The 26,047-nt window shown below is 42.7% G+C and overlaps 1 protein-coding gene across 1 annotated transcript; it reads left to right on the forward strand.

The window, feature by feature from the left end:
* The first annotated feature begins 90 nt into the window (after nucleotides 1-90).
* On the forward strand, nucleotides 91-25,415 carry SERPINE3 (serpin family E member 3). The gene is made up of 8 exons (XM_086741939.1): nucleotides 91-349; nucleotides 4,616-4,849; nucleotides 6,146-6,343; nucleotides 13,413-13,611; nucleotides 14,682-14,782; nucleotides 17,637-17,723; nucleotides 19,958-20,041; nucleotides 25,375-25,415. Exons 1-8 carry the CDS (start codon nucleotides 91-93, stop codon nucleotides 25,413-25,415), a joined length of 1,203 nt encoding a protein of 400 aa, XP_086598065.1.
* Nucleotides 25,416-26,047: the final 632 nt, after the last annotated feature.

Raw genomic sequence — 26,047 nt, forward strand, 5'->3', positions numbered from 1 at the left:
TGTCAACTCAGCCTATTGCTTTTCTAAATATATCTGTATTATTAATTGCAGGTATGATTATCTGGTGGAGAGTGCTCCTTGCTCGCCTTCATGTTGCCCATTTTCTTCTCTGCATTTATCCTCTCTGCTTGCTGCCTAACCAAAGGAAACTGCATCTCCTATGATGAGCTGAAAGAGCTGACGACTGAATTTGCCGTCAATCTCTACCGGCATGTATCTGGAGCAGAGAACAGAACCAATCTGGTGGTCTCTCCAGCAAGCGTGGCTGTTTCTTTGGAGCTGCTGCAGTTTGGAGCTCAAGGAAATACACTCATGGAGCTGCAGGATGCCCTAGGATACAGCATTCATGGTAATGTACTGCTTAAAAAAATATTTCTTGTCTTACATTTTGCAATAAATTCACAGCTTCACTAAGGAGACAGCAACTGCACACATCATACTAAACTTCTGTCTCCTGCCTCACTGCAAAATGTAGCATTGGAGTGTTCTCTCCATCTTTGATAGGCAGGTATCAGCTGGACAAAGGAACTCAAGGGAGTAGTTGATACGCATGTTATTATTCCTCTTTTTTCTTGACCAGTACTTACTCTTTTACTGCACCAAAATACAACTTCCTCCAGGAAAGCTACTTCCATGAACAGTAGAATTGCTCCTTTCTTGATTTCCCAGGGGTTTACCATGTCTGTTGTCCTGGCCTCCCCTGTTTACTCTGCAAGGAGGTGGTAGGCGGAGGACAGTCGTTTTCTCTCCTATCTCACTTATGTTTTCTCTCCTATCCTATTAAAAAGTTTTATGAAACCTATATAAATTGAATTATCTGTAAGGCTTTGCACCTTTCCTAGTGTTACAACAACTGGCCAAAAAGATGAAAAGTTGTTAGATGGAGACTAGCAGAGAGAGATATACATTGACAGATGGATGGTGTAATTGCATCTTTCCCTGAAAGCAGGCTAAAATAAAACTCACTGGGAATCTGGAAGGGATATGGAAAAGGCAGATGTCTTAAAATCCAGCATTAAGTCAGCTGAATTTAAGGATGCTGTTTTCATTTTAGCTCTGGATTATCCTACCATCTCACATCACATGTCAAAAACTATTTTACATTATGGGCACAATGTTTATGAAAAGCAGATGACTGCCACATCTTCAAAATTTGCAGCTTACACGCAAGACATACGTATAGAGATAACACTGCTATTTCTCAGCATAAAATTTACTTTCAGTCTGTGAACACTAAAGATAAAACTTACAGCAATTTCACCATCCTGTAGTCACCGTTGCTGTTCTGTATAGCATTGATATTCAAAACCAGCACAGCAGCCAGAGCTCACTCTGGCTGATATACAGAGATACAGCTGCACATCCTGACACAAGGATGGCGCATCTATATTATGAGCAGCTGATATAACGAAGTCTTGCCTATAGGACTCCTGTTTCTGTAAATTCAGCAGGGTAATTTTAAATTACATTAATTTATACAGGGATTATATCTTGCTTGTCACTTCTGGTCATTAGGGACTCAGTTATTAAGGAAGCACCTTAAGAATAACATTGCGCAGTGAAATTCAAGCACAGATCTCCACATAAAATATAACAAAGAGAAGTGCAGAGGCTGCTAACGACCTGCTAGCTCACTTGTGATGCCTTGCTTCTTCTCATGCGGTACATCACATCAGCAGACATCTTATCTCCATTTTAGTTGTCCGTGGCACACGCCACATGAGCCTTGGCTTTCTGTGATAATAAATGTATGAATGTGAAAATAAAGTAGGACAGGATCTACTGCTGTTTGTTATAACAGCACATTTCCGGTGATGGAGAAGTAAACCGCTTCCTCAAATGGATTAAATCAAATAAATCAATCAAATGCTTTGATCAGATTTCCTATCAGATGAGTTAAACCAAATCACGCATATATGCATATTTGATAAAATTCCTTTCTTCCTTTAGATGTTTGCATTAATGCTTCAGTTAGTCTATCTTAAACAATAATGAAGGATGTGGTTAAAAATCTTAGCAGACTGAAAACAATGAAAACATTGATGGTTCAGTCACTGTTCACAGAGAATCCGCTCTTACATGCACTTGTAATCTTTTAATGTTTGGAAGATTTGTTCACCTTTATTCTAGTACCAAGAAAAACAATGTATAAAGGGATGTCTCTCTAGGCAGCACAGACAAAATGATGTGCTTTAAAATGCTTTCTCCTTGCTGTTTTATTTTATCCATAGTAGAGTATTTTAAAGCAGTTTTGAACTGTTTTCTGAGTAAGAATTCAGGACTTTGGTTAGCTAAGCACTTTGATATGACTGAAGTTACAAGCTCAGGATACCACACCTCTCGTTAACATCTGCTTCCAATTTACTATCCTTGATTTCTCACATCCTCCAGAGAGCTTGCCAACTGCTCCCGCAGTAATGCAAAACACACGAGAAAAGCACTTTACACCTCAGACCGTGTGAGTTTTCTTGACATCTGTTCAAGGAGTTCAATATTTTATCCCTTAAAGAGTAATAGAGCTAAATTTTAATACTAAACTTCCCATAGGTGATTAGTCTTCCTGCAGGCTATTAAAGGAGTGCTGTTAGGTCAGAACACATGCACTGGATTCTCAGGTGGTAGAAATCAGTAGACTTGAAACTTTCTCTTTACCCCATCAAGAGTCTGAACCAATGTAGTAAAAGTCTCCTGCTGACCTGGCTGGCAGCTGGAGGTTCGTGGCGATCCTGCCCCTGACCTGCCACTCAGCATGGGGTGGGTCTGTCCAGGTGGGATGGACTTTTCCCAGTTAGCTGCCCCAAACTGTTCATGTCCCAGGTGGCAGCCCAGCCTAACTTCCCCCTGGCCCTGCCTACACCTGTGGGCGTATGGAGAAACTGGATGATTCTTCCCTTTGCCTAAGGTCTCCCTTGAATCAAAATGAAGATTTCCAGCCAGACCATAACGGCACGCCCAGCCATGCCCATGAGAAGCCAGATACCTGGGGCCGCCCAGGGCACCCTGGGGTTTCAGGCCAAGGCAGAGGAGCACCTGGAGAAGCAAGGGGCACAATACTGACCCCCCCCTTGGAGATTGTGGCCAGCATTTAATACACAACAGTGAACTGCTAAGATTTCACACAGAAATTGAGACACTTGATGGGGAAATCAGAAAGGTCCTCGTAGTCCTGCAGAGCCAAGAGGCAGTGATGCCTTGCTGAAGAAAAGCAGTGCTCCAGACATTTCTCAGTTCTCAACAAGACTTTTATTGGCTGGGTGTAGGCAAGTCTCCTCCAAAGCACAGTATGGAAAATGGGAAAGGGGCTGAACCACGAACACGAGAAGTCTGAGATTTGACACAGAGCCAATAAACATTGTTCAGGCTGGGTCCAAGTCCCAGACCTCAGGAGGTCACCTTGGCATGAAACACCCCATCACAAACCATTACAGGAGCGAAATAACGATGGCCAGAAATGGCTGCTAAATCACCCTTCAGGGGAGCCTACTAGAAACTTTGTGATTTTGAAACCACAAGACCGTCTAAGTTTGCAAGGCTCATCTTCCTGTTGGGCCCACACCTCAACCTCGTATCTGTCACAGAAGCCACAACCATTGAACTACCATAGGCTTCCCAGGAACAGGAGGCTGGGGCATTATTCAATTCTTTTCATCAGTAGACAACAAAACAGAGAATACATTACTGAATTTTTGAGTGACACTGAGCTCATAGTTGCTACAAGCATTTTGGAAGACAAGAAAGGAGTTTAAAAGGATCCTGGCAAATCGCAGAAATATGTGAAGTGAATAGGACAATTCAATAAGGACAAGTGCAAATTTCTACGTTTAGAAGGAATAATCAGCTGTTCAAATCAAGGAACAATAAGCTAAAGAATAGTTTCTTTAGAAAAGGATCTGAGGGCTCTTAAGAATGAAAAAAAATATATATAATATTGACTAGGAAATACAATTGTACGTCAGAAAAAACAGACACTGTTGTGGGTTGTATAAAAAGAAGAGTTGCTTCTAACACACATGCAGCAACCTATCAGCTCTATCTAGCATTGCCAGGGCTCATCTGAAATACTGGGCCAGTTTGGGGCACCATCCTTTAAGAAACAAAATAACACATGAGGGCCAAGGGTAGCAGAAACAGACGTGGGGCAGTTAAGGAGATGCCTTTCCTGAGGTGAGTGGCATCAATAAAGGTAGGAGAAGGAGGCAGTGGTACTGCACCATCAGCAGCTCAGCCAGCCGTGGCTTGAGGTACGAGGTCTCACCTTTGGGAACCCAGAGAGTTCCCAAAATAAAATTATGTTCCTTATGAACTATAAGAGTTGTGTCTGCATAGAGGTGTGTGCCTGATGTGAAATCAGCCCCTGGACATATCGGCACTACGTGATTTCTGCTGCAGCATGAAGAGTGATTTCCCATGCCCAGTGCGTCACTGTCCTTGAGAGCAGTGCTTGACAGTAGTACTCCATATACAGTCAAGGGTGCTCCAGTTGTTCTAGTGCTTTAACTTCCAGAGGACACTGGTGCCAGTGCTGGAGCTGAGAGCTGCTGAGCCCTGGTGCAGTCTCTGCTGTTTTTCCCCTCAACACGATAATTGCAGTTTTTCCCTCTTTCTTGCCTGGCAGACCAAAGCGTGCAGGACTTCTTGCAAGCGGTGTACGAAGGAGTGACTGACTCCAGCCAAGGCACGGTGGTTCAGCTGGCATGTTCCTTCTTCATGAACGCTGGGGTGCAGCTAACGCCCCGCTTTGTCGCACGCACTGCACGCTGGGCAAACAGCAGCCTGCAGCAAACCAACTTCACCGACCCAAACAGAACCGCAGCCCAAATACATGAATGGATCGCTAGTAACCTTGGAGGTAACATTAACAAGTCGTGAGAATGATTGTGAAATAAAAGTAATGAGAGAAATTACATTTAACCAAGCAGGAAGTTTTTTGCTACATCTTATGTTATCCAAACCGAGGCTGAGAGCCAAGAAATCTAATTCTTGTGCTGATGCTCATTTCTAAAGTGAGAAAAGAGCCAGAATAGGTCTGAATCTGTGAGTATAAGTTTGCAGTATCAAGCTGATAACCGCTTGGCCTTGTTCCTCTAATTTTTAAAATGACAATCGTTTGCAGTGTGTTCAGTTTTAATGAGGAGCAGCCAAATTCCCCAGGGACTGTTTGCTGCGTTGAATGCTTTCATGCTGCTGTGGGGAACACACAGGGTGGTAAGCTCAGCAGTCAGACTCTGAGTTTTAAAAGTCAAAATGGGAAATAAAAAGAATTTACTTTCCATACAAACAAGAAAAGTGATGAAATTAAATTCTATGTTAGTGAAAACATAATTGAAAAAGCAAGTCCTTAGAAGCTACAGAGCTTCTTCTAATCAGTCCCTGATTTGCCCCATCAGCTTAAGTTACATGAGTGTTAATTTGGCCATCAACATGTGAGGTGATGTTAAAGACACACATTAAAGCTACTATTAAAAAAAAAAGTTCTGTTCTTCTCAAATGAAGTATAATGAGTGATCCAGCTTCATGATAGAAAAGTATTGCTCTAGAAGCAGGTACAAAAACGGGAGTTCATGTTGTGGTGCTCACATGCGCATCGATGAATTAGAAGTGGATCACGCTTTCAAAAATCTTTGAGATACCCAATGCGGGATCAGTTGAATTGCTGAGTAAATAGGTGAGAGGGGAGAATTAGGAGAATTAGCTTCAGTTGCCTTATTTGCTTCATAAAGTAGTCTGTAATCATGAATCTATTTCATGAGGGATTTCTGGTGCTAACAATGAACCACTCCAAGACACGTGTGGGCACATTTGAGCTACAAAACCAGTTAGGGCCAGGGCATGGTGCTAAGCACTGGGCTGCTGTCATCCACGTTGTTCAGCAAGTAGCATAGTCTTGGAACAACTTTGGCCTTCAACACTGACCAACTTGAGCTCAGTTCTGGGGAGAGCATGGGCCAATAGGCAACCCTGATGATGTCCATGTACAGGTGGGGAGGGGAAGGTGGAGGGTTTAACAGTGCCTTGTGAGTTGTGCCTCTTGCCCTTAGGGATGGAGAGCAGTCCTGACTTCCTTTATTTACTCACACAGGCCTGGCCTTTAGGCCTGGGCGAGTAGGATGGTGTGTGTACCCCTCCCCATCTCTTTTCTGTGCAGATGTGGATGTGCGTGGCATGCCGTTGGAGAGCGCTGGGTCGCCGCTCAGCCAGGTCGCCTTGGTGAGCACCATGTACTTCAAAAGCATGTGGCAAAAGAAGTTTTCCTTTATAGATACCCAGATGTTGCCTTTTACCACGGCAGAGGGCTCAACAGTGAAAGTCCCCATAATGCATCACACAGCCGAAGTTAACTATGGTAATAGTCCTTGATCCAGATTTGCTCTTTTGTACAACATGGAACAGTTTTATTTATTTAATTTCCACAGATACCACACTAAGATGTGTTATTTTCCTGGCTTGGAGAAGTCTCAGAACAAATCCCGTCAGATGAAGAGACCACCTGGGTGATCGCATTGACTCCTTATAATCCCAGGCAATCATGAAACAGATTCAGGGTTCAAAATGGTTCCTAAAATATCTACTGTCCATGCCCCATCCCTCACAGATCAACACCTCCCAGCGCTCTGTAACAAACTCATCAGCTGTAGCAAACAAGTGAAAGGCACCAAGATAATGTGTCAGGAGAAGGGAACAGGAGAGACTGACGGTTCCGCAGAATACAAAGTCCTTTGCAATGGGATGGAGCTTGTTAAATAAAGCCGCCTAGGAAGGGAGGACCATAGGAGGCACATCTGACCCCATGACAGAGGGGCAGTTAAGACTAAAACTATATCAAGCCCCTACCAATTTGATTTGTGGGGTTAGTAAGAAATTTCCTTGCTTCTCAGCCTGATCATTGTTTGTCCCTTGAGTGTGTGAGCAGCAGAGAGGGGATAACATCACCGCGAGCTCCAGCACTGCACACTCGTCCCTCCTATCTCTGGTCACAGCCTGTCTCCAAGGCTTTAGGGTAAAACTGCAGATCTTCAGGGACAAATTCTGATACAAAAAGGAGAGAAAATTTTCTATCTCTTTTACTAAATCAGTGGGTGACCTCAGCCTGTATAAATATAGGTCAAACTTTTATTTGTATAATATATGAACACAGTGTATGCTCCTTTCAAAGGCTTGGAGTGTGTGGGTTGCTGACAGAAGGACTCATGCTGCAGGCTTAATTTTCTACCACCAGGAATTCTGCCATTTAGCTCTACAATCTCTTTCAAAATATAAAAAGCTTCTTTCCCTTCTATCCTAAATTTTAAAACTGCACTTGGGTAAAAACCTTCCTAATTCCAAGTCTAAATTTTTTTCAAGACCAATTTATGTCTCTTAGCATCGTGCCAGCTTTATCCTTTAAGCTAAATAGTTTCTCTTCAGCTTTGATATTTACTTCCAAATACATTTGCAAGTCACCAAGCTGCCTCTCAATTTCCTGTCAGCTAAAATAAAAATGCCGGGCTTTTCTAAACTACTCAAAAAACAGATACTCCAATTCTCTACTAGTCCTTTTCTGCACTTTTCCAATCTAAGTGGTTTAAACTTTGTTTCTGTCTCTGGTGTTGTCATACCTCCTGTTCTTCCCTCATTTCCATTAGGAACCTCACCATTATCCTTTGCTATATATCAGATTATTTTTTCTCATCAGTAACAGGAAATAATTAGGATGAATCTAAAAAAGAAATTAATTCACAGTGTTCAGCAGCACCATTCTTTCTTCCTTTTTCTCTTGTTTATTTGGCTAAAACATTTTATTTTTCTGAGCAACAGTCATATCGAAGAGGCAGCTGGCAGCTTGTTACTTCTATGCCTTTTTATCTCTGAACCATAATTCAGGAATTACTGTTTCCACTCTTTGCAAGTTTGTCTTTACTGTTACATCTTTCTTCGTGGTGTTTCTTCTTCCAGGACATCTGTGGTGTGTCCACCACACTCCTCCCTCCTGCTGGAACTGCCAGCTCCTGAGTGCCTTCACACCTCTCACTTGGAGCACTCCCGTCCTCCTTACATCTGAATCTTTTGTAAGTTAATTGACTTCACTGAGGAGTGCAGAGTTTCCCCTTTCCAAAACCCTACACTTCATCATCCTTGCTGTTGAGCTACATAAACTACTACCTCAACTCGTGATCTTTCAGCCCTGGGTGATTTTGTCTCACCAGCTCATGGCAGGGGCTTCGCTGCTCGGGATATCTGGAACAGCCTCACCCTTCATTTCTTCACAAGCTGTTCAGGTAAACAAACAGGTTTCTTGGGATTAACACACATCTATTAGCTCAGGAACATACCTCTTCTCTGAACTTTCTCTTTTAGTAGAGTCAGATAAAGAAGTTAGGGGTCTAAAATGACTGAAGGTGAGAGGCTGATAGTGCTTGTGCAAATGGAGATCTCGGGTAAAAACCAGTGATCAGAAATTCAGCAGCTGAGCCCTTATTTGCTCCTGAACCCTTGCAAACTTGATGCAAAATCATTTGTTGTGCTTGTATGACCATTTGCCTAAACACAGGAACTCCGTCCTATCATCCTTAAATAGGTAGGTGAAGCATTAAATATTTGCACAGAAAAGCAAAGTGAGACAAAATACTGGGATTGCTTTTTCATCCAGCCTGAAACATGTGAGGTCTCTGCAGGTGGAGAGATTTTTGGAGGTGGAAAATCAAAATGAAAGGGATCATTTAAAATTTGCTGATTGCCAGATTTGATAGGGCCAAGTCAGTCTTTGTCACTAGAAATGCCGGAAAAATTTCTAACAAATCCATTTGAAATTAATACAAAATACTGGTTCAATACAAAAAAACAGAGGCATGAGATAACTTGCATTCGTTATTAAATGATAGCAGCTGTCTCCCATCAGGACCAAAACACAGAGTGAGAAAAATTAGCGGTGCCCTGTTGTCAATCGCAGCATTTACAACATTGTTTATCCTTTTAGCATGGTCACACAGAACAAATCAGCCTGGGGATAATTAACACGGCTCTAAGAAAATGTCAACATTACTGTTTACACATTCCTTTTAAACATTGCAGCTATTTCACATATTCATTTTTCCAAGCAATTTGTTAACTGTATTTGAATACTGATTTAGCATATATATAAGCCTCCTGGGATGCTCAAAATCAATTCAAGTAAGGAACGTTAAGTGTTCTGACTCAAGAATCTCCAGTCTTTGATCGTCTTTCTAATTAACAAATAAGGACTGTATAACCTTTGTGTAGAACGTGCTGACTTCAAAATATCAGCATGCCCACAAATTAAACCACTACAAACATAAATCTTACCTGCTTGCCCATTACAAACCAGAAGGTATTTTCCCAGCAAACAATCCACGTGCTGGGAGGTGGTTTTAACAGCACAATTCGCTCTCCACGTTGCATGGCAGGAGGGCTGCTCTAAGAGCCTAAAATTTAATCTAGCAGAATAGTCAACGCTTAATGAATCACTTAATGAATAAGGGGACGTTACGGTGGGGGTCTGTTACAGGCCGCCTGGCCAGGAGGACAGAGCAGACGAGGTGCTCTATAGCCAGATAGGAGCAGCCTCACGGTCACAAGCCCTGGTCCTTGTGGGGGACTTCAACCACCCCGACATCTGTTGGAGGGACAACATGGCAGGGCACAGGCAGTCCAGGAGGTTCCTGGAATGCGTGGATGACAACTTCCCCCTGCAGGCGATAGAGGAGCCGACAAGGAGGGGTGCCATGCTCGACCTTATGCTCACCAACAGGGAGGAACTGGTGGGGGATGTGAAACTGAAGGACAGCCTTGGCTGCAGCGACCATGACATGGTGGAGTTCAAGATCCACGGGGCAGCAAGGAAACTACACGGCAAGCTCTCAGCCCTAGACTTCAGGAAGGCAGACTTTGGCCTCTTCAGGGACCTGATGGGCCAAGTGCCATGGGAGGGCTGCCCTGGAGGGAAGAGGGGCCCAGGAAAGTTGGTCCACCTTCAAGGAGCACCTCCTCCAAGCTCAGCAGAGGTGCATCCTGATGAAGAACAAGTCGGGCAAAAAGGCCAGGAGGCCTGCGTGGATGAGCAAGGAGCTCCTGGACCAACTGAAAGTGAAGAGGAAAGCCTATAGAGGGTGGAAGCGGAGACAGGTAGCCTGGGAGGACTACGAAGAGGCTGTGCGAGTGGCCAGGGATCAGGTGAGGAAGGCTAAAGCCCTGACGGAATTGAATCTGGCCAAGGATATAAAAAGCAACAAGAAAAGCTTCTCTAGGTATGTAGGGGACAAAAGAAAGTCCAAGGAGAATGTAGGCCCCCTCCAGAAGGAAACCGGTATCCTGGTTACCCAGGACATGGAGAAGGCCGAGGTACTCAATGACTTTTTTGCCTCAGTCTTCGCGGATGAGGGCTCTTGTCTCACCACCCAAGCTGTGGAAGGCACAGGTAGGGACTGCGAGGATGAACCACCGCCCACTGTACTCGAAGAGCGGGTTGCTCTTGTGCTCCTTCAAGTTCCTCAGATGTTCCCGAACCTGCTCTTCGAGTACATCTGAGGAACTTGAAGGTGCACAAGTCCATGGGACCAGATGAGATCCATCCGAGGGTCCTCAGGGAACTGGCGGATGAAGTTGCCAAGCCACTGGCCATCATATTTAAGAAATCGTGGCGGTATGGTGAGGTCCCCGATGACTGGAAGAGAGGGAACATAACCCCAATTTTTAAAAAGTGGAACAAGGAGGACCCGGGCAACTAAAGGTCGGTCAGCCTCACCTCTGTGCCTGGCAAGGTCATGGAGCAGATTCTCCTGGAAACCATGCTAAGGCACATGGAGAGCAAGGAGGTGATTGGTGACAGCCAACATGGCTTCACCAAGGGCAGATTGTGCCTGACCAATTTGGTGGCCTTCTATGACGGGGTCACAACATCCTTCTCTCTAAACTAGAGAGGCATGGGTTTGATGGACGGACCACTCGGTGGATAAGGAGTTGGCTGGATGGCCGCACTCAGAGAGTGGTGGTCAACGGCTCGATGTCCATGTGGAGACCGGTCACGAGTGGTGTCCCTCAGGGGTCCGTGCTGGGCCCGGCCCTGTTCAACATCTTAGTCGGCAACATGGACAGTGGGATAGAGTGCACCCTCAGCAAGTTTGCCGATGACACCAAGCTGTGTGGTGCTGTCGACATGCTGGAAGGGAGGGATGCCATCCAGAGGGACCTTGACAGGCTGGAAAGGTGGGCCTATGTCAACCTCATGAAGTTCAACCAGGCCAAGTGCAAGGTCCTGCACCTGGGTCATGGCAATCCCAGGCACAAATACAGGCTGGGCGGGGAACGGATTGAGAGCAGCCCTGAGGAGAAGGACTTGGGAGTGCTGGTGGATGAGAAGCTCAACATGAGCCAGCAATGCGCCCTTGCGGCCCAGAAGGCCAACCGGATCCTGGGCTGCATCAAGAGAAGCGTGGCCAGCAGGTCGAGGGAGGTGATTCTCCCCCTCTACTCTGCCCTGGTGAGACCCCACCTGGAGTACTGCATCCAGTTCTGGAGCCCCCAGCATAAGAAAGACATGGACCAGTTGGAGAAGGTCCAGAGGAGGGCCACAAAGATGATAAGAGGGCTGGAGCACCTCTCTTATGAGGACAGGCTGAGAGAGTTGGGGCTGTTCAGCCTGGAGAAGAGGAGGCTCTGGGGAGACCTGATAGCGGTCTTCCAGTACCTCAAGGGGGCCTACAAGAAAGATGGGGAGAGTCTGTTCAGTAGGGCCTGTTGTGATAGGACAAGGGGCAATGGTTTTAAAATAGAGGGAGGTAAATTTAGATTGGATATGAGGAAAAAATTTTTTATAATGCGAGTTATAGAACACTGGAACAGGTTGCCCAGAAAGGTGGTGGATGCCCCATCCCTGGAAGCATTCAAGGCCAGGCTGGATGAGGCTCTGAGCAACCTGATCTAGTTGGGGATGTCCCTGCTCCTTGCAGGGGGGTTGGACTAAATGACCTTTAAAGTTCCCTTCCAACTCTAACCATCCTATGATTCTATGATTCTATGAGTCTATGAATCCTATCTAGTCCATATCTGCAGAACTAACAAATGTTGTATACTAAACATTTGAGACATCCTGTAGTTATATATTTATTGGCAAATATTTAGATGTTATGAACATGAACTACCTATATTCTATTATTTATAACCCTTTACTCAAAAAGCGTGAGTATCTACCCTTGAAGATGCAACTACTACAGCTGGGTGAGGAAGGAGTAGATTCAGTATTTTGGATGGCCTGCAGCAAGGGCAATAAGTCATTTGCTTGTGACTTGTATTCAACTCCTGGCCTGCTAACTGTTGCTGAGTGTTCCTGAAATGCTATTTGTAGGATTAACAGATGAAAAAATAAGGAATTAAAATTGTGATCATAGAATCATAGAATGGTTTGGGTTGGAAGGGACCTTTAAAGGTCATCTAGTCCAACCCCCCTGCAAGGAGCAGGGACATTTCCAACCAGATCAGGTTGCTCAGAGCCCTGTCCAACCTGGCCTTGAATGTTTCCAGGGGCGGGGCATCCACCACCTTTCTGGGCAACCTGTTCCAGTGTTCCACCACCCTCATTGTAAAAAATTTCTTCCCTATATCTAATCTAAATCAACCTCACTCTATTTTGAAACCATTACCCTTTGCCCTGTCACATTACCCCTGTCCTGTGATAATTGAATCTGTTCTGCTGTATAACAGAGACCATTAGGAATGTCTGGGTTAATTGTTCTTCAAAATATGGAGCTATAATGGTACTTTTAAATGACTGTTACAAATTGTTGCGTAACTGCTTATAAGTTTGGAAGCCCCCAGCTTTTACTTTTGAGACTAGTTTTTATACCCTTCACCTGATTTTGATAAGTCTTTGTGCCTAGATTTTCAAAAATAAGAAATTTGGTGCTTAAATAAGCATAAGCCTATTGTTTAATGTAACTATTTTTTTTTCTTGAAAGAAGGTTAAAACTGATTTTTAAAGGTATTAAAGATGGTTACATAAGGCAAAGTAGGTTTCAGTTAATTAAATAGGACACTTCTCTTTGTTTTTGTAATTTCTATCAGTAGTGAATTTTTAGTGAAAGATATTAGAAAACTGTAAGTTTATTAAAAAAATATGCATTGCAGGAACAGTCACCATAAAGTTACCATCATTGCCTCGGTAATGTTTTTTAAACTGTGAGCAAGGAGGACAGCTACTGTATGAGAAAGTAATAAAATATCCATGCTCTGTTGAGACAGTGCTGTAGTGCTCACCACTGTTGTGAGTCAACAGCAACCTGAGCTGGCTGCAAGAGCCCGTGCGCTAGAGACAACCCCTTATATCCCGTCTCTGCTATTCTGAACCATGTCTTGGGTTGTGGGGTTTGGGTTTTTTCCCCCACTTGAATGACGAAATAAGATCTATATTTGCCCACCCATAGGCCAGTTTCAGACTGCAGCTCTGGAGGCTTTCAGCATGGTCGAGTTACCCTACCTGGGGGAGAAACTCAGCATGTTCCTAGTGCTTCCCAGCCACAAAAGAACATCTTTGTCCCAAATCGAGTCTCACCTTTCTGCCAAAACCATAACCTTCTGCGTCAACAGCTTAAAGAGAACAAAGATGGATGTTTTTCTGCCCAGGTAAGCAGTGTTAGTACCCCAAGACGGCTCCACTACTTGTGTTGTCAGAATTATGTGTGATAGCGCTGATACGAGCAATGTGTGAGACAAAATCAAATGGGATGCTTTGGGTTTTGCTATTCATCACATGGTCAGAAAAGCTCTAACCCTCTCTTAAGCTACGAAGAGGTGAGCTGGGTATGCCTAAACTTTCCAGTATGCTCTGTACTGTTTAAAAATACAAGTATTTTGATTGATCCTACAGCTTTTACGTAAAATTTGTTTGGGGTATAGCAATCCTTTAAAGATCTTAAACCAGAGAAATGTTCCTGGCCCTTTCCCACACTCCGTTTTTCCTCTTTGCTTAAGAAAGAGTAAATATATAACCTTGAAAAGAAATACAATAGCTTATTTTTACAACTTGCTAGTATACAACAAAAGTACTCTACAAAGAACTTGGGGCCCCCCACTAGTCATACCAATCTTTCTGTGCACAGAGCAAGTTTCCGCCATTTATTTTCCACGTTAGTCTTTCTCCATTGCTAGCAAATGCACACATCCTGGAGGTATTTGCTGTCATCTACTCCAATGAAATTGTGTAGCAGGAGCAATCAGGTGCAGGAGGGCCCTTTGTGGCTGTACCTATTGTACGGATCAGCACGGAAGGGCTTCGTTACACATCTCTTACAATACATTCCCCACCTTAATGAAGCGCTGGAAAACACTTTGGACATTAATATTTGTTTTCTCCAAATGAATCTTTTGCAAACATTTCAAAGGGCCCTTTGCTACAGCCAAACATATTGTTAAAAAGGGGACACATGGGGAAATGCAAAGTTCACATGTCAAGAAGACTTGAGAGGCGGTCTGATTGCAATAGAGGGAGGTGAGGGATTCCTTCTGTTAACGTCTTCAGGTGAAGATGTGTTGCCTTCCTGCAAAGTACACTTAATCAGATGGTAGTCACTGGGCTCATACAGAAATAGATGGATGAAATGCAAAGGCTTGAAATAAATTGCATCTGTTCCACCTTTTAGCTCTATGAAACTACAAATCCCACATTTAAATAAAATCTGTCATATTAATTTCAGGTTCAATATTCAAGGCCTTTTTGACCTAAAGACAGTTTTTTCTGCCTTGGGAATTAGAGACGCATTTGATCCCATCAATGCTAATTTCAAAGGTATTTCAGGTAAGAGGCTTGACTGAATAAAAACCGATCACTGACCCAATAGTTGTAGACTCTTACATTTGAATGATTCAGTAGACCTGGGCCTTCTGAATTGATTGTGCTTCTTCCTCTGCGAAACTCTGAAATACAATTCATGCTCAACTGTTCTGCTTTATTATTGGCAATTGTATTTTGAGCTGTTGTTTCGTAGAAAAGAGGAATCTGAAAGGAACAGGGTTGGTTTTGGCCTGCTTTATTTTTGTTTTCTTTTCCTCCCCCCTTCTTTCTTTAAAAATTAAAACTGTGAAGACAACGTAGGCCTGGAAAATAGTGATTTACTCTGAAATTTTGGATACTTTAGTAAAACTTGCATTCCTATTTTTGTTTTTAAGTAGTCACTTAACAGTTAGGGATGCTGGTCCAACAAGTCAGTATTCCAACTTGTGACACCACAAACAATACTGGCGCAAACAATATTGGAAGTATGGCAACAAGAAATTCCTCCAATTTAGACAAAGCTGCTTTTACAGGAAAGTTGCTTTTCTGGGATGAATCTCAGAAGGCCCATTACTTACGGATTTTTTATGCCCCTTTTAAAATTGAACATAGTATTTTTTTTATTGCAGGGCATATCTCAGACCTCAAGAGATGCACGTTAAAAATAATTTGTTACTGCCCACTTGTTTGTTAAAGCCTGCTGCTTTTTTATTGCAAACAAATGGTAATATAGAGATAAAGTGCACAAGGATGCATTTTATAAAGTAAACATCCATTTAAATAAATTAAATACTATGAGGAAATGAATGCCACTACAAACATTTAGCAGCTTCTTTCCTATGAAACTTGGTGGCTTTCTGCTTCACATCATCCAGGGTAAGGCTTGTAGAAGTATTTGATCCTGCCTGTGGTGAGATTATGGATTAAAGGATATGCTGAGGCCCATCTCAGTTCTGCTCTTACACTACTCAGTTATGTATCATAGGGTTATAGCTATGATGGCCTAAGAGTTACATGACGCAGTTTATAAGGAAGGTTTATCTTTTATTTAACCAATAGGTACAGATGGAAAAAGAACAGGTAAGTTTTCAGTTCCTCTTCCATACAAGGCAGAAGCTATAATCTTCAGAATATTTACGCATATAACAAATGAATGTGTTATTTCATTTCAGATCTGGAATAGCTTATTTATGCCTGAAAGCTTCTATTTATTTTTTCCTCCAAAATATGTTAGATTTATTTACTGTGAGGGTGGTGAGGCACTGGCACAGTTTGCCCAGAGAAGCTGTGGATGCCCCATCCCTGGAAGTGCCCAAGGCCAGGCTGGCTGGGGCTTTGAGCGACCTGGTTTAGTGGCAGGTGTCCCTGCCCAGGGCAGGTGGGTTGGAACTGAATGATCTTTAAGGTTTCCAACCCAAACCATTCTAGGATTCTATTATTACCTAATTTTAAAAATTTTGCCTTTCCCCAGTTTTGTTTTGCTTATTTCCATCCAGATTTTTGACTGGACAAGATCAGACAGAAACTGATAAAATGCTTTTTTATTATTTCCCTAACTTCACCTATCCGTCAGGCTCAATCCTCATATTCAGACAAGAAGGAAAAAACCTCACAGCCTTCTCCACTTTCTACCCTTCACAGTTAATGGAGGAGAAGCAGACTTGCAACACTCTCCTTAGTATCCTTCCGAAATTATTTTTTTTCCAAGTTCCATTTTATGTCACCATGCCATTGCTTCCTCCTGAAGAACGGTTTTTCTGCAATTTCACTTCCAACAGTTCCTCGATCCAATATTCATTCACTGTCCCCTCTGTGTTAAATAGTCTCTACTCTCACCATGTAACCTTGCTTTCCACCACAACCTCTCAAACCAGTAATTCCCATTCAGCATTCAGTCCACTGTTGTCCATACAGTGGGAAGACAGTCATAAAGAGGAAAGAAGAGGTAAACATGGGTAGAAATGAGGGAGAAGAGTGTATTCACAATGATGACTTACAGCTCCCTGAGAAGTCTCTCTGTAGGCCAAGAGGGAGTCATATGTGTGCATTTCCCTTGCACTGGCAAAGGATCTGCCTCCCTCCATCAGCAATACAGAGATCCGAGGCAGGCTGTCTTCCCTAGACTGAAGTGACCTAATGTCGCTTTCCTCCTGTGTTATCTCACTTTAAAGATGTTCCCATATTGTGTCAAAGCAATGCTCTTCTGTAGCCTGAGCTCAACTCCCACCACTGGACGTCAGTGGAAATGGGCCAGATGGCAGCTGGCTCCATCAGTAGGAATGTGAGGACAGCTCACAGCTCTTCCATGTTTACACCAACACAAACACAGTCAAAATCATGTTGTTCCTCCTCCCCTAGACAAGAAAGCAGATCTGAATTATGAGAAGTAAATAGCAGAAATAGCAGAAAAATATTCCAACTTTGTGTTCACAGTAGTGATTCTTTCCTGAGAACTTCACTGCTCACCTGAAAGTGGGATCCGCGTTTCACATAGAAGTCAGAAGCACCTGTCTGTGCTCATCCATGCTAGGCAAACGTATGAAAAGTCAGGACTGAGTCAAAATTAGAACTGAGGATCTTTTAACATGGAAGCCAGATACAGAAAAAGCAATTGAAAAGCAGGTTTATACTCTGCTGTCTTTCCGAACATGATGCTGTGAAGGAATTTGCAAGAGAAGAAAAGCTAGCAATGTGACATATATTGTGTTCGGTATGCTGCAATTGAATTAGCTGTCTGGGTAAAATACCTAACAGTTATGTCACCCTTAGACTCTGCAGAAAAAAGGTAAAAGTATTCTGAATTAAGAAAAAAATATATGTTCGCAATAGAATTCAGAAAATAAATATTAATACTCGTTTTGGTTTTTTTTTTTTGCAGAGGAAGGTAGTCTTTATATTTCAGAAGCTATTCACAAAGCAGAGATTGAAGTAACAGAAGATGGTACGAAGGCATCAGGAGCTACAGGTAAATCAAATAGACAAACTTTACTTTTCACTTCCGAACATTATCAGTACAAAAACAACTACTAGTCTTTTGTTGTTTTTTTTTTTTAAAAAAAAAAGCATGGTAGCATTTAAATGTATGCCTAACCTAAATTTAAACTTTTATATTTAACATGCTTCCATTTTACCTTTGCAATTGTTCATAAGTACTCTTAAAACTCTTCCCTTTCCATCTTTGATCATAGACTAATATAAAAAGACTCAAGTGAAAACCAGCTTTACCAGCCCAGGGAAAATCCAGTTTAAGAAAATAAACCACTTTTATTTTTCTGTTGGTCAAATCTGTTTGCTCAGATCATAAAAGTAAAAAATGAAAAAAAGGTTACTAATGTTTTGTTCATAGCTCCTGAACCATTATGGGGTGGGGTTTTTTTGAAGATGATCTCTTCAGTGGCAGTGAAAGTCATGACAGGGAAGTTTTGTCTTCATCAAGATGAAGACAGGCTTGTTTCTTACATAGTTTGAGGTGTGACCTTCGTGTGCAGTAGTTTCTGCTAACAGATCATTTCCCTGAGAGCAACTGGGGCTGGCTGAGTGGGGAGATTCAAAGTAAAATCTCAGCTATGGACACAGAGTCAATCAATGACCTTCATAAGCTGAATGACATCTCAATAGAAACTATAAATCACAACTTACATAAAGAGAGGAACTAAAATTACTGAGTTTTGCAATCTCCTTTTTTTTTTTTTTTTTTTTTTTTTTTTTTTGTCACATGAGCTCTATCAAAGGCAGCTCCTGCTTTTTTATTTTCCTTCTGGAAGCCTCAGATGCTCCAGAAATGGTACACCCCTGTGTGAAAGCCAGCAGCAGGACCAGACCTCTGCGTGGATTACATAGGCATTACGGCCACTCGCTCCTCTTCAGAAGCTGAGCTTGCTCTCCAGCTGTTCAAACACCAGCCCAGTAGAAGGGTGATTGCTCACCACGATCTTAAAGCCTTTCTCCTTCCCTGGGCTGTGCTGGCTGCAGAGGTGCTCCACACACACATTGCAACAGCAGCAACTTTAAATAAGCCACATGCTTTACGTATGTGGGTGTGCAGTCAAAATTTGCTGTAACTAAGTCAACCTTGCTGCAGAGCTGTACAGTTTTAAATTTTATCTCCATTTCCATCTCTACTGGGGCATTAATATTTTTAGTAATTTTTCTGGTAATTCCCACAAAAACTAAAAGCTTTTAGGTGGCTTCAATTACACAGCAAAGACTAAGGTAATAGCAATCAGACATCAGGCCTTTATCCCATTGAAACCAATGCCAAAATTTCCCTTAACGCAGTCAGATCAAGCTAAGAAGCTGAATTTAAAAAGTATAATTATGTTTATTGTTTATTTTAAATTTATTTTAATTTTTTATTATTATTATTTATTATTGTTTATTTTAAAAGTTTTGGATCTAGTCACGTGGTAACTTGAAAGCTAAAGTAGGCACTTTTTTTAGGACCACTGAAATAGTGCCACTAAAACTAGTTTTACTGAGTCTCACTTGAATTTTCAATTGAATTCCATTATTTTAACTGCTCATTAAAAATAATCCAAATCTGGGGGGTTTAGTAGTGGGAGTTCTTTGGCAATGTATTCTTAATACCATATAGCTACAAGGAAGAATTTATGTAATGAAAATGTATTTTAAGAATAGCTGAGCCATCATAATTCCTAAGGATCCTTTATTTAATCTGATCATTAACCCACAAACCAGAGAGGGGCAGGACAGTCATAAACTGAGATCAAGGATATTTAGGTTTTGCTGAGAGCTCTGAGAGAGAAATTCCAGGATACTGTAGATATTTCTCTGCTGTTCATCTCCCATTTAGAAAAGGACAGCATTTGTGCCTTGCTTTGCTTTTTTTACCAAAACAGCACAGCTAGGAATGGGCTAACAGGTTAGGCCATAGCATGGTACGACTTCAGCAGAGTTAGGGCTGTGATAACAGCAAAAATTACATTACTTTTCAAATCCAAAGCCAGGCAGACTCGCTTCAGCAACGAAATACACATGAATCATATATGTAGTCCCAAAACACCCGAGTTGTTCGTTCACGCAGACTGATTTCACTGTTGGATAAAATTGTAGTTTTATTTTTAAAGCAGAGGAGCAACTCAAAACTCAAGTTGGTAAACATCAGAGCTTGAGGGCACTGTACGGAAGATGGAATGACAATGGACACATTGTACTAATGTATTCTTTGTTGCATTACAGCAATGGTATTACTAAAAAGATCTCGAACGCCCATTTTCAAAGCAGACAGGCCTTTCACATTTTTCCTGAGGCAAGCTACCACAGGTATGCACGCTCTCCATTTCAGTAGCAGAATCTTTCACAAGTAGCAGTGAAACCAGTAACAAGTTCTTTGTAAATCATGTGCCATCCTTCAGTCCAAGAAATTCCAACAACCATGGGAACAGTGTGTTTAGGGTCTTCAAAACATAAAGAATACAGTTTAATTTCTTCAAAAAGAATGCATGATAGTCATAGAAGTCTAGGAAGCCAGATTAGCCTCTTCTGTACATCTGCAGTATGTGCTTAAAAATATTTCTCCTGTAACTGTAGGCACTAGAAAGATCTTACAGATCTTAAACGCCCCAGGGTTAGGGTCCGACCTCCACAGGGCAATTCAAATTATAAATGGGCTGGATCATAGGGTTGGAACGGACCTTTAAAGGTCATCTAGTCCAACTCCCCTGCAAGGAACAGGGACATCCCCGACTAGATCAGGTTGCTCAGAGCCCCATTCAACCTGGCCTTGAACGTTCCCAGGGATGGGGCATTCACCACCTCTATGGGCAACCTGTTCCAGTGTTCCACCACCCTCATTGTAAAATTTTTTTCCTAATATCTAATCTAAATCTCTCTCCCTCTATTTTGAAACCATTACCCCTTGTCCTATCACAACAGGCCCTACTGAACAGTCTCTCCCCATCTTTCCTGTAGGCCCCCTTGAGGTATTAGAAGGCTGCTATAAGGTCTCCCTGGAGCCTTCTTTCAGTTGGATTAATATCTGAAGACATTAAAATACAAATCTTTCCCTATAAATGAAATTTATTCATGCCTATGTAGATAGAATACAGCAAACAGACTTCTGCCTGAAGGCACCAGGACTACAGAGCCTGAAATTCCCTGTATTAACCCTACCTCAGTAGAAATTCTGAAGACCAACAACCTTTTGCCTAGCTACAGCTCAAAATATGCAGAAGCAAGTTCTTCTTCCGTTGTATCTTGAATAGCAACTCCTTCAAGAAGATAGTTTTACACATCTGGACCCTTCACTATGTAGTATCCTCACGAGATATTCAGGTTATCGAAAGCCATGGATATTCACTGTAGGTAATCAGGTAACTTAGCTCTACAAAAAGCCTAACTTGTATCTTCACTTTTGCAAGGAACTGCCAAAAAATGCATGTTTCTTTTGCAACTGATAACTCTTTTTTCTGGCTAATGAACTTCCCCAGCCTCTCAAACAGAACTGCAGAGCATGTCTGAAGGAGTGAAGCATCACAGTGCTCCTTTGGCTTCAGTGTCAGACTGTGTCTCATTTCAGATGTCCAGTCTGGACTAAGTTACTCCAGAATCCCTGCCAATGGAAATCACCACATAGCTCACGGGCAATGATAAAGAAGAATTGCATTATGCACCATTTAGCAGGTGTTTGCTCCTCCAAAGCATCAGGCCATCTCCAACAACTCTTCCCATTCTTAGCAATGCAGTCAATTTGCACCTCATGTATTTTCCTAAAAATCCTTCAGATCATCAAGTGTCTCTCATAACTGAGGTCACGTCCGTTTAGATTTCCAGGGAACATATAGCCATTTATAGGGTTCAGTAAAACTTTAGGGCCTGGCAAGAAGACAATGAGAATAATTTTCCTTATCTTCTTCCAAACAAGACGCTCCGTTCTCTTAGTCGGTGAACCCCTGTGCATGCAACACCGCTTTAAAAACCTGCATCTTATGTTTTCACCAAAATACAAACACATATTTTAAAACAGAAAAGCACTACCTTGGTGGGGGTTTTGTTTTAAATATGCTTTGGCAATCATTACCATTCAATGAATAAAAGTATTTTTACTCCGTAAATGAAGAACTTTTTAAAAAGGCACCAAAAGCCGATCTATTAAACCTGAGCCCCAGACTCTTCAGGATTAAGAACAAACTGATTTTGTTGAATGAAATTGCTCAGATTACACTATACAATAACTTATATAAATAGGAAGGAAATCAGATCGTAGAACAGGATTTTTATATGAATTATAACAAAATATATACCTTCCAGTCAATCAACTCAAAATCATAAGTATATTTCTGTAATTTAAGCTTTTTAATGCAAAAAGCGAAAACTGCAAAAACATTCAATAATTTGGTTAGTTTGGCCTTAGTGACTGAAGTTGTTCAGCTATGAAAAGGGTAAACAAGTTCTGCTTTTAATAAATTTTATTAACCTAACTGAAGTACTTAAAACTTGCTATCTCCATAAAGTTCACAATTAATATTTATGCAGCCTAAAAGTCTTCATTGCATCAGTCTTGTAGTAATAGCAGAAATACATTTTCCAAGACTTAAAACAGCATCGTTCCGCCTGAAATAACTGAAAAAGGTTGGGTTTTTTAAAATCCGAGTTTCAGGTTTGAACACATCCCCTTTGAAGGACAGGCAAGGTAACAGCAATACAAACAACTCAACCACAAACTCAATGAACCTGAGGCAGTGATTTCATTCAAGGGGTTGTAATAATCTCTTCTGTAACTACAACAAGGAGGGGGTGTCACACTCTGTGTTAACATATGGAGTGCGTGGAGCTCCGCCTGGGGGTGGAAGAGGAGCTGACAGAGAGCTTATGGGTCAGGATTAAAGCGAGGGCAAGGACAGGGGACATTACAGTGGGGGTTTGCTACAGGCCACCCAACCAGGAAGACAGAGCAGATGAGGCCCTCTATAGACAGACAGGAGCAGCCTCATGGTCGGAAGCCCTGGTCCTCAAGGGGGACTTCAACCACCCCAATATTTGTTGGAAGGACAACACAGCAGGGCATAACCATCCAAGATGTTCCTGGAATGTGTGGATAATAACTTCCCTCTCCAAGTGACAGAGGAGTCAATGAGTAGAGGTGCTATGCTGGACCTTGTTCTTACCATTGTTGGTAAGAGGGGCTGGTGGATAATGTGGAGCTCAAGGGCAACCTTGGCCACAGCGACCATAAGATGGTGGAGTTCAAGATTCTTATGGCAGCAAGGAGGGCACACAGCAAGCTCTCTATGCTGGACCTCAGGAGAGGAGACTTTGGCCTCTTCAGGGATCTGCTGGGCAAAGTACTATGGGATAAAGCCCTGGAGGGAAGAGGGGCCCAAGAAAGCTGGTTGATATTCAAGGATCACCTCCTGCAAGCTCAGGCGTGATGCACCCCAATAAAGAGGAAGTTGGGCGGAAATGCCAGGAGGCTTATATGGATCAACAGGGAGCTCCTTGACAAACTTAAACACAAAAAGGAAGCCTACAGAGGGTGGAAGCAAGGACAGGTAGCCTGGGAAGAATACAGATACATTGTCTGAGCAGCCAGGGATCAGGTAAGGAAGTCCAAAGCCCTGATAGAATTAAATCTGGCCAAGGACATCAAGGGCAACAAGAAAAGCTTCTTTAGGTACCTCAGGGATAAAAGGAAGACTAGGGAAAATGTGAGCCCTCTGTGGAAGCAAACAGGAGATCGGGTTACCCAGTATTTGGAGAAGGCAGAGGTACTCAATGACTTTTTTGCCTCCATCTCCACTGGCAAGGGCTCTAGCCACATCACCCAAGTCACAGAAGGCAAAAGCAGGGACTGGAGGAACGAAGAACTGCCCACTGTAGGAGAAGAGCAGGTTCGAGACCATCTAAGGAACCTGAAAGTGCACAAGTCCATGGGTCCTGAGCAAACTGGCAGATGAAGTTGCCAAGCCGCTGTCCATCGCATTTGGGAAGTTGTGGCAGTCTGGTAAAATTCCCACCGACTGGAAAAGGAGAAACATAACCTTTACTTTTAAGAAGAGAAACGAGGAAGACCCGGGGAACTACAGACTGGTCACCCTCACCTCTGTGCCTGGCAAGGTCATGGAGCAGATCCTCCTGGAAACCGTGCTAAGGCACATGGAAAATAAGGAGGTGATTGGTGACAGCCAACATGGCTTCATGAAGGGCAAATCGTGCCTGGCCAATTTGATGGCCTTCTATGACAGGGTCACAGCATCGGTAGAAAAGGGATGAGCAACTGATGTCATCTACCTGGACTTGTGCAAGGCATTTGACACTGTCCCGCATGACATCCTTCTCTCTAAACTGGAGAGGTATGGGTCTGACAGATGGACCACTCGGTGGATAAGGAGTTGGCTGGATGGCTGCACTCAGAGAGTGGCGGTCAACAGCTCAACGTCCAAGTAGAGACCGGTGACAAGTGGCATTCCTCAGAGGTCCACGTTGGGCCCGGCCCTGTTTAACATCTTTATCAGCAACACGGACAGTGGGATAGAGTGCACTCTCAGCAAGTTTGCTGATATCACCATGCTGGGTGGTGCGGTCGACATGCTGGAGGGGAGGGATGCCATCCAGAGGGACCTTGACAGGCTGGAGAGGTGGGCCCGTGCAAATCTCATGAGGCCAAGTGCAAGGTACAGCACATGTGTCAGGGCAATGCCAAGCACAAACACAGGCTGGGTGGAGAATGGATCGAGAGCAGCCCTGAGGAGAAGGACTTGGAGGTTTTGGTGCACCCCAGGCTGCATCAAAAGAAGCACGGCAATTCTCCCTCTCTACTCCACTCTGGTGAGACTCCACCTGGAGTATTGTGTCCAGCTCTGGACCTGTTGGAGCAAGTCCAGAGGAGAGCCACAAAGATGATGAGAGGCCTGGAGCTCCTCTCCTACGAGGACAGGCTGAGAGAGCTGGGGCTGTTCAGCCTGGAGAAGAGAAGGCTCTGGGAAGACCTTATAGGAGGCTTCCAGTACCTAAAAGGGGCCTACAAGAAAGCAGGAGAGGGAATTCTGACAAGGGCTTGTATTGACAGGACAAGACGTAATGGCTTTAAACTGAAAGAGGGCAGATTTATATTAGACATAAGGAAGAAATTCCTTACTGCGAGGGTGGTGAGGTACTGCAACAGGCTGCCCAGAGTTGTGGATGCCCCATCCCTGGAAGTGTTCAAGGCCAGGCTGGATGTGGCTCTGAGCAATCTGGTCTAATGGAAGGTGTCCCTGTCCGTAGCATGGGGGTTGGAACTAGAAGACCTTTAAGGTCCCTTCCACTCCAAACCATTATAAAAGTCTATGATTCTACAACATCAACACAAAGGAATGGACTTAGGCTCTGTTTTGCTCAGTTCAAAAGTGATTTTTAGCCAATGGTTTGTCTAAGTTTCAGGTTTTAGCAAATTTCTCATTTGAGTTACCAGCTATCTGAAAAGGCCTTTTTGTTTTTAATACAGAAATATTCTAATTATTCTAAGGCAAGCATGCAATTGCAGTTGGCTTTTCCACATAAGCAATGAAGGATCACAAATCTGCTAGTTCCATGCTTATTTCATGTATTTAAACTGTACTACACTTTGAAAATGTGATCCCAAACTGAAATAATGTTAATACTGTTTTCATTTACAGGTTCAGTACTCTTTATAGGAAGAGTTACAAATCCTTCATAATAAACACCAGACAAATACAGTTTTCTGTTCCTCCTATGGTGAGCTTTCCTTCAATTAAAGGCTGCATTATATGCATTTACTAAAACACTGCTTTAAACAACATCACTTTCAGCAAGAATGAGAGTGAGCAAGTCCTCTGCTACTTTATGGCACTATTGGAAACTTACTCCTGTCTAGAAATCACAGTAGCACCACAACTACAGCAAAGATAGTAAAATTATAAATAACTGAGGAAAATTTGAACTGATTTTGCCACCTAAATGTTTAAGAATATGGGCCAACAGCTTCTGCTTAACTACTTCATCATGGCTGAAGTCAGCTTCACTGTTGCTTAGTACGTAGGTGATCTGATAGAAAGCATCCCACCAGAAAGCTTTGTGATATATCTTATTTTTCAAGCACAATTCTATTTCCCTGTCCTGAAGTAAAAAACTTAAGAACAGAATCGAAGTTCAGTCTGGTCCCAGACTTACATATAATCCAGCTGATATAGCAGGGTAACAAGCAAGCAGCAAACTGCTGTGAAAAGGAAATCAAGTTGAGAGGCTGTTTCAGAACTGACAGAACAGGCAGGAAGCAGAAATACCCAATTGGTGACCAAACAAATATTATTGCCAAAAAAACATAGTAGT

Source organism: Chlamydotis macqueenii, chromosome 1, assembly GCF_036417535.1.
Source record: "Chlamydotis macqueenii isolate bChlMac1 chromosome 1, bChlMac1.mat, whole genome shotgun sequence".
NCBI lineage: Eukaryota > Metazoa > Chordata > Aves > Otidiformes > Otididae > Chlamydotis > Chlamydotis macqueenii.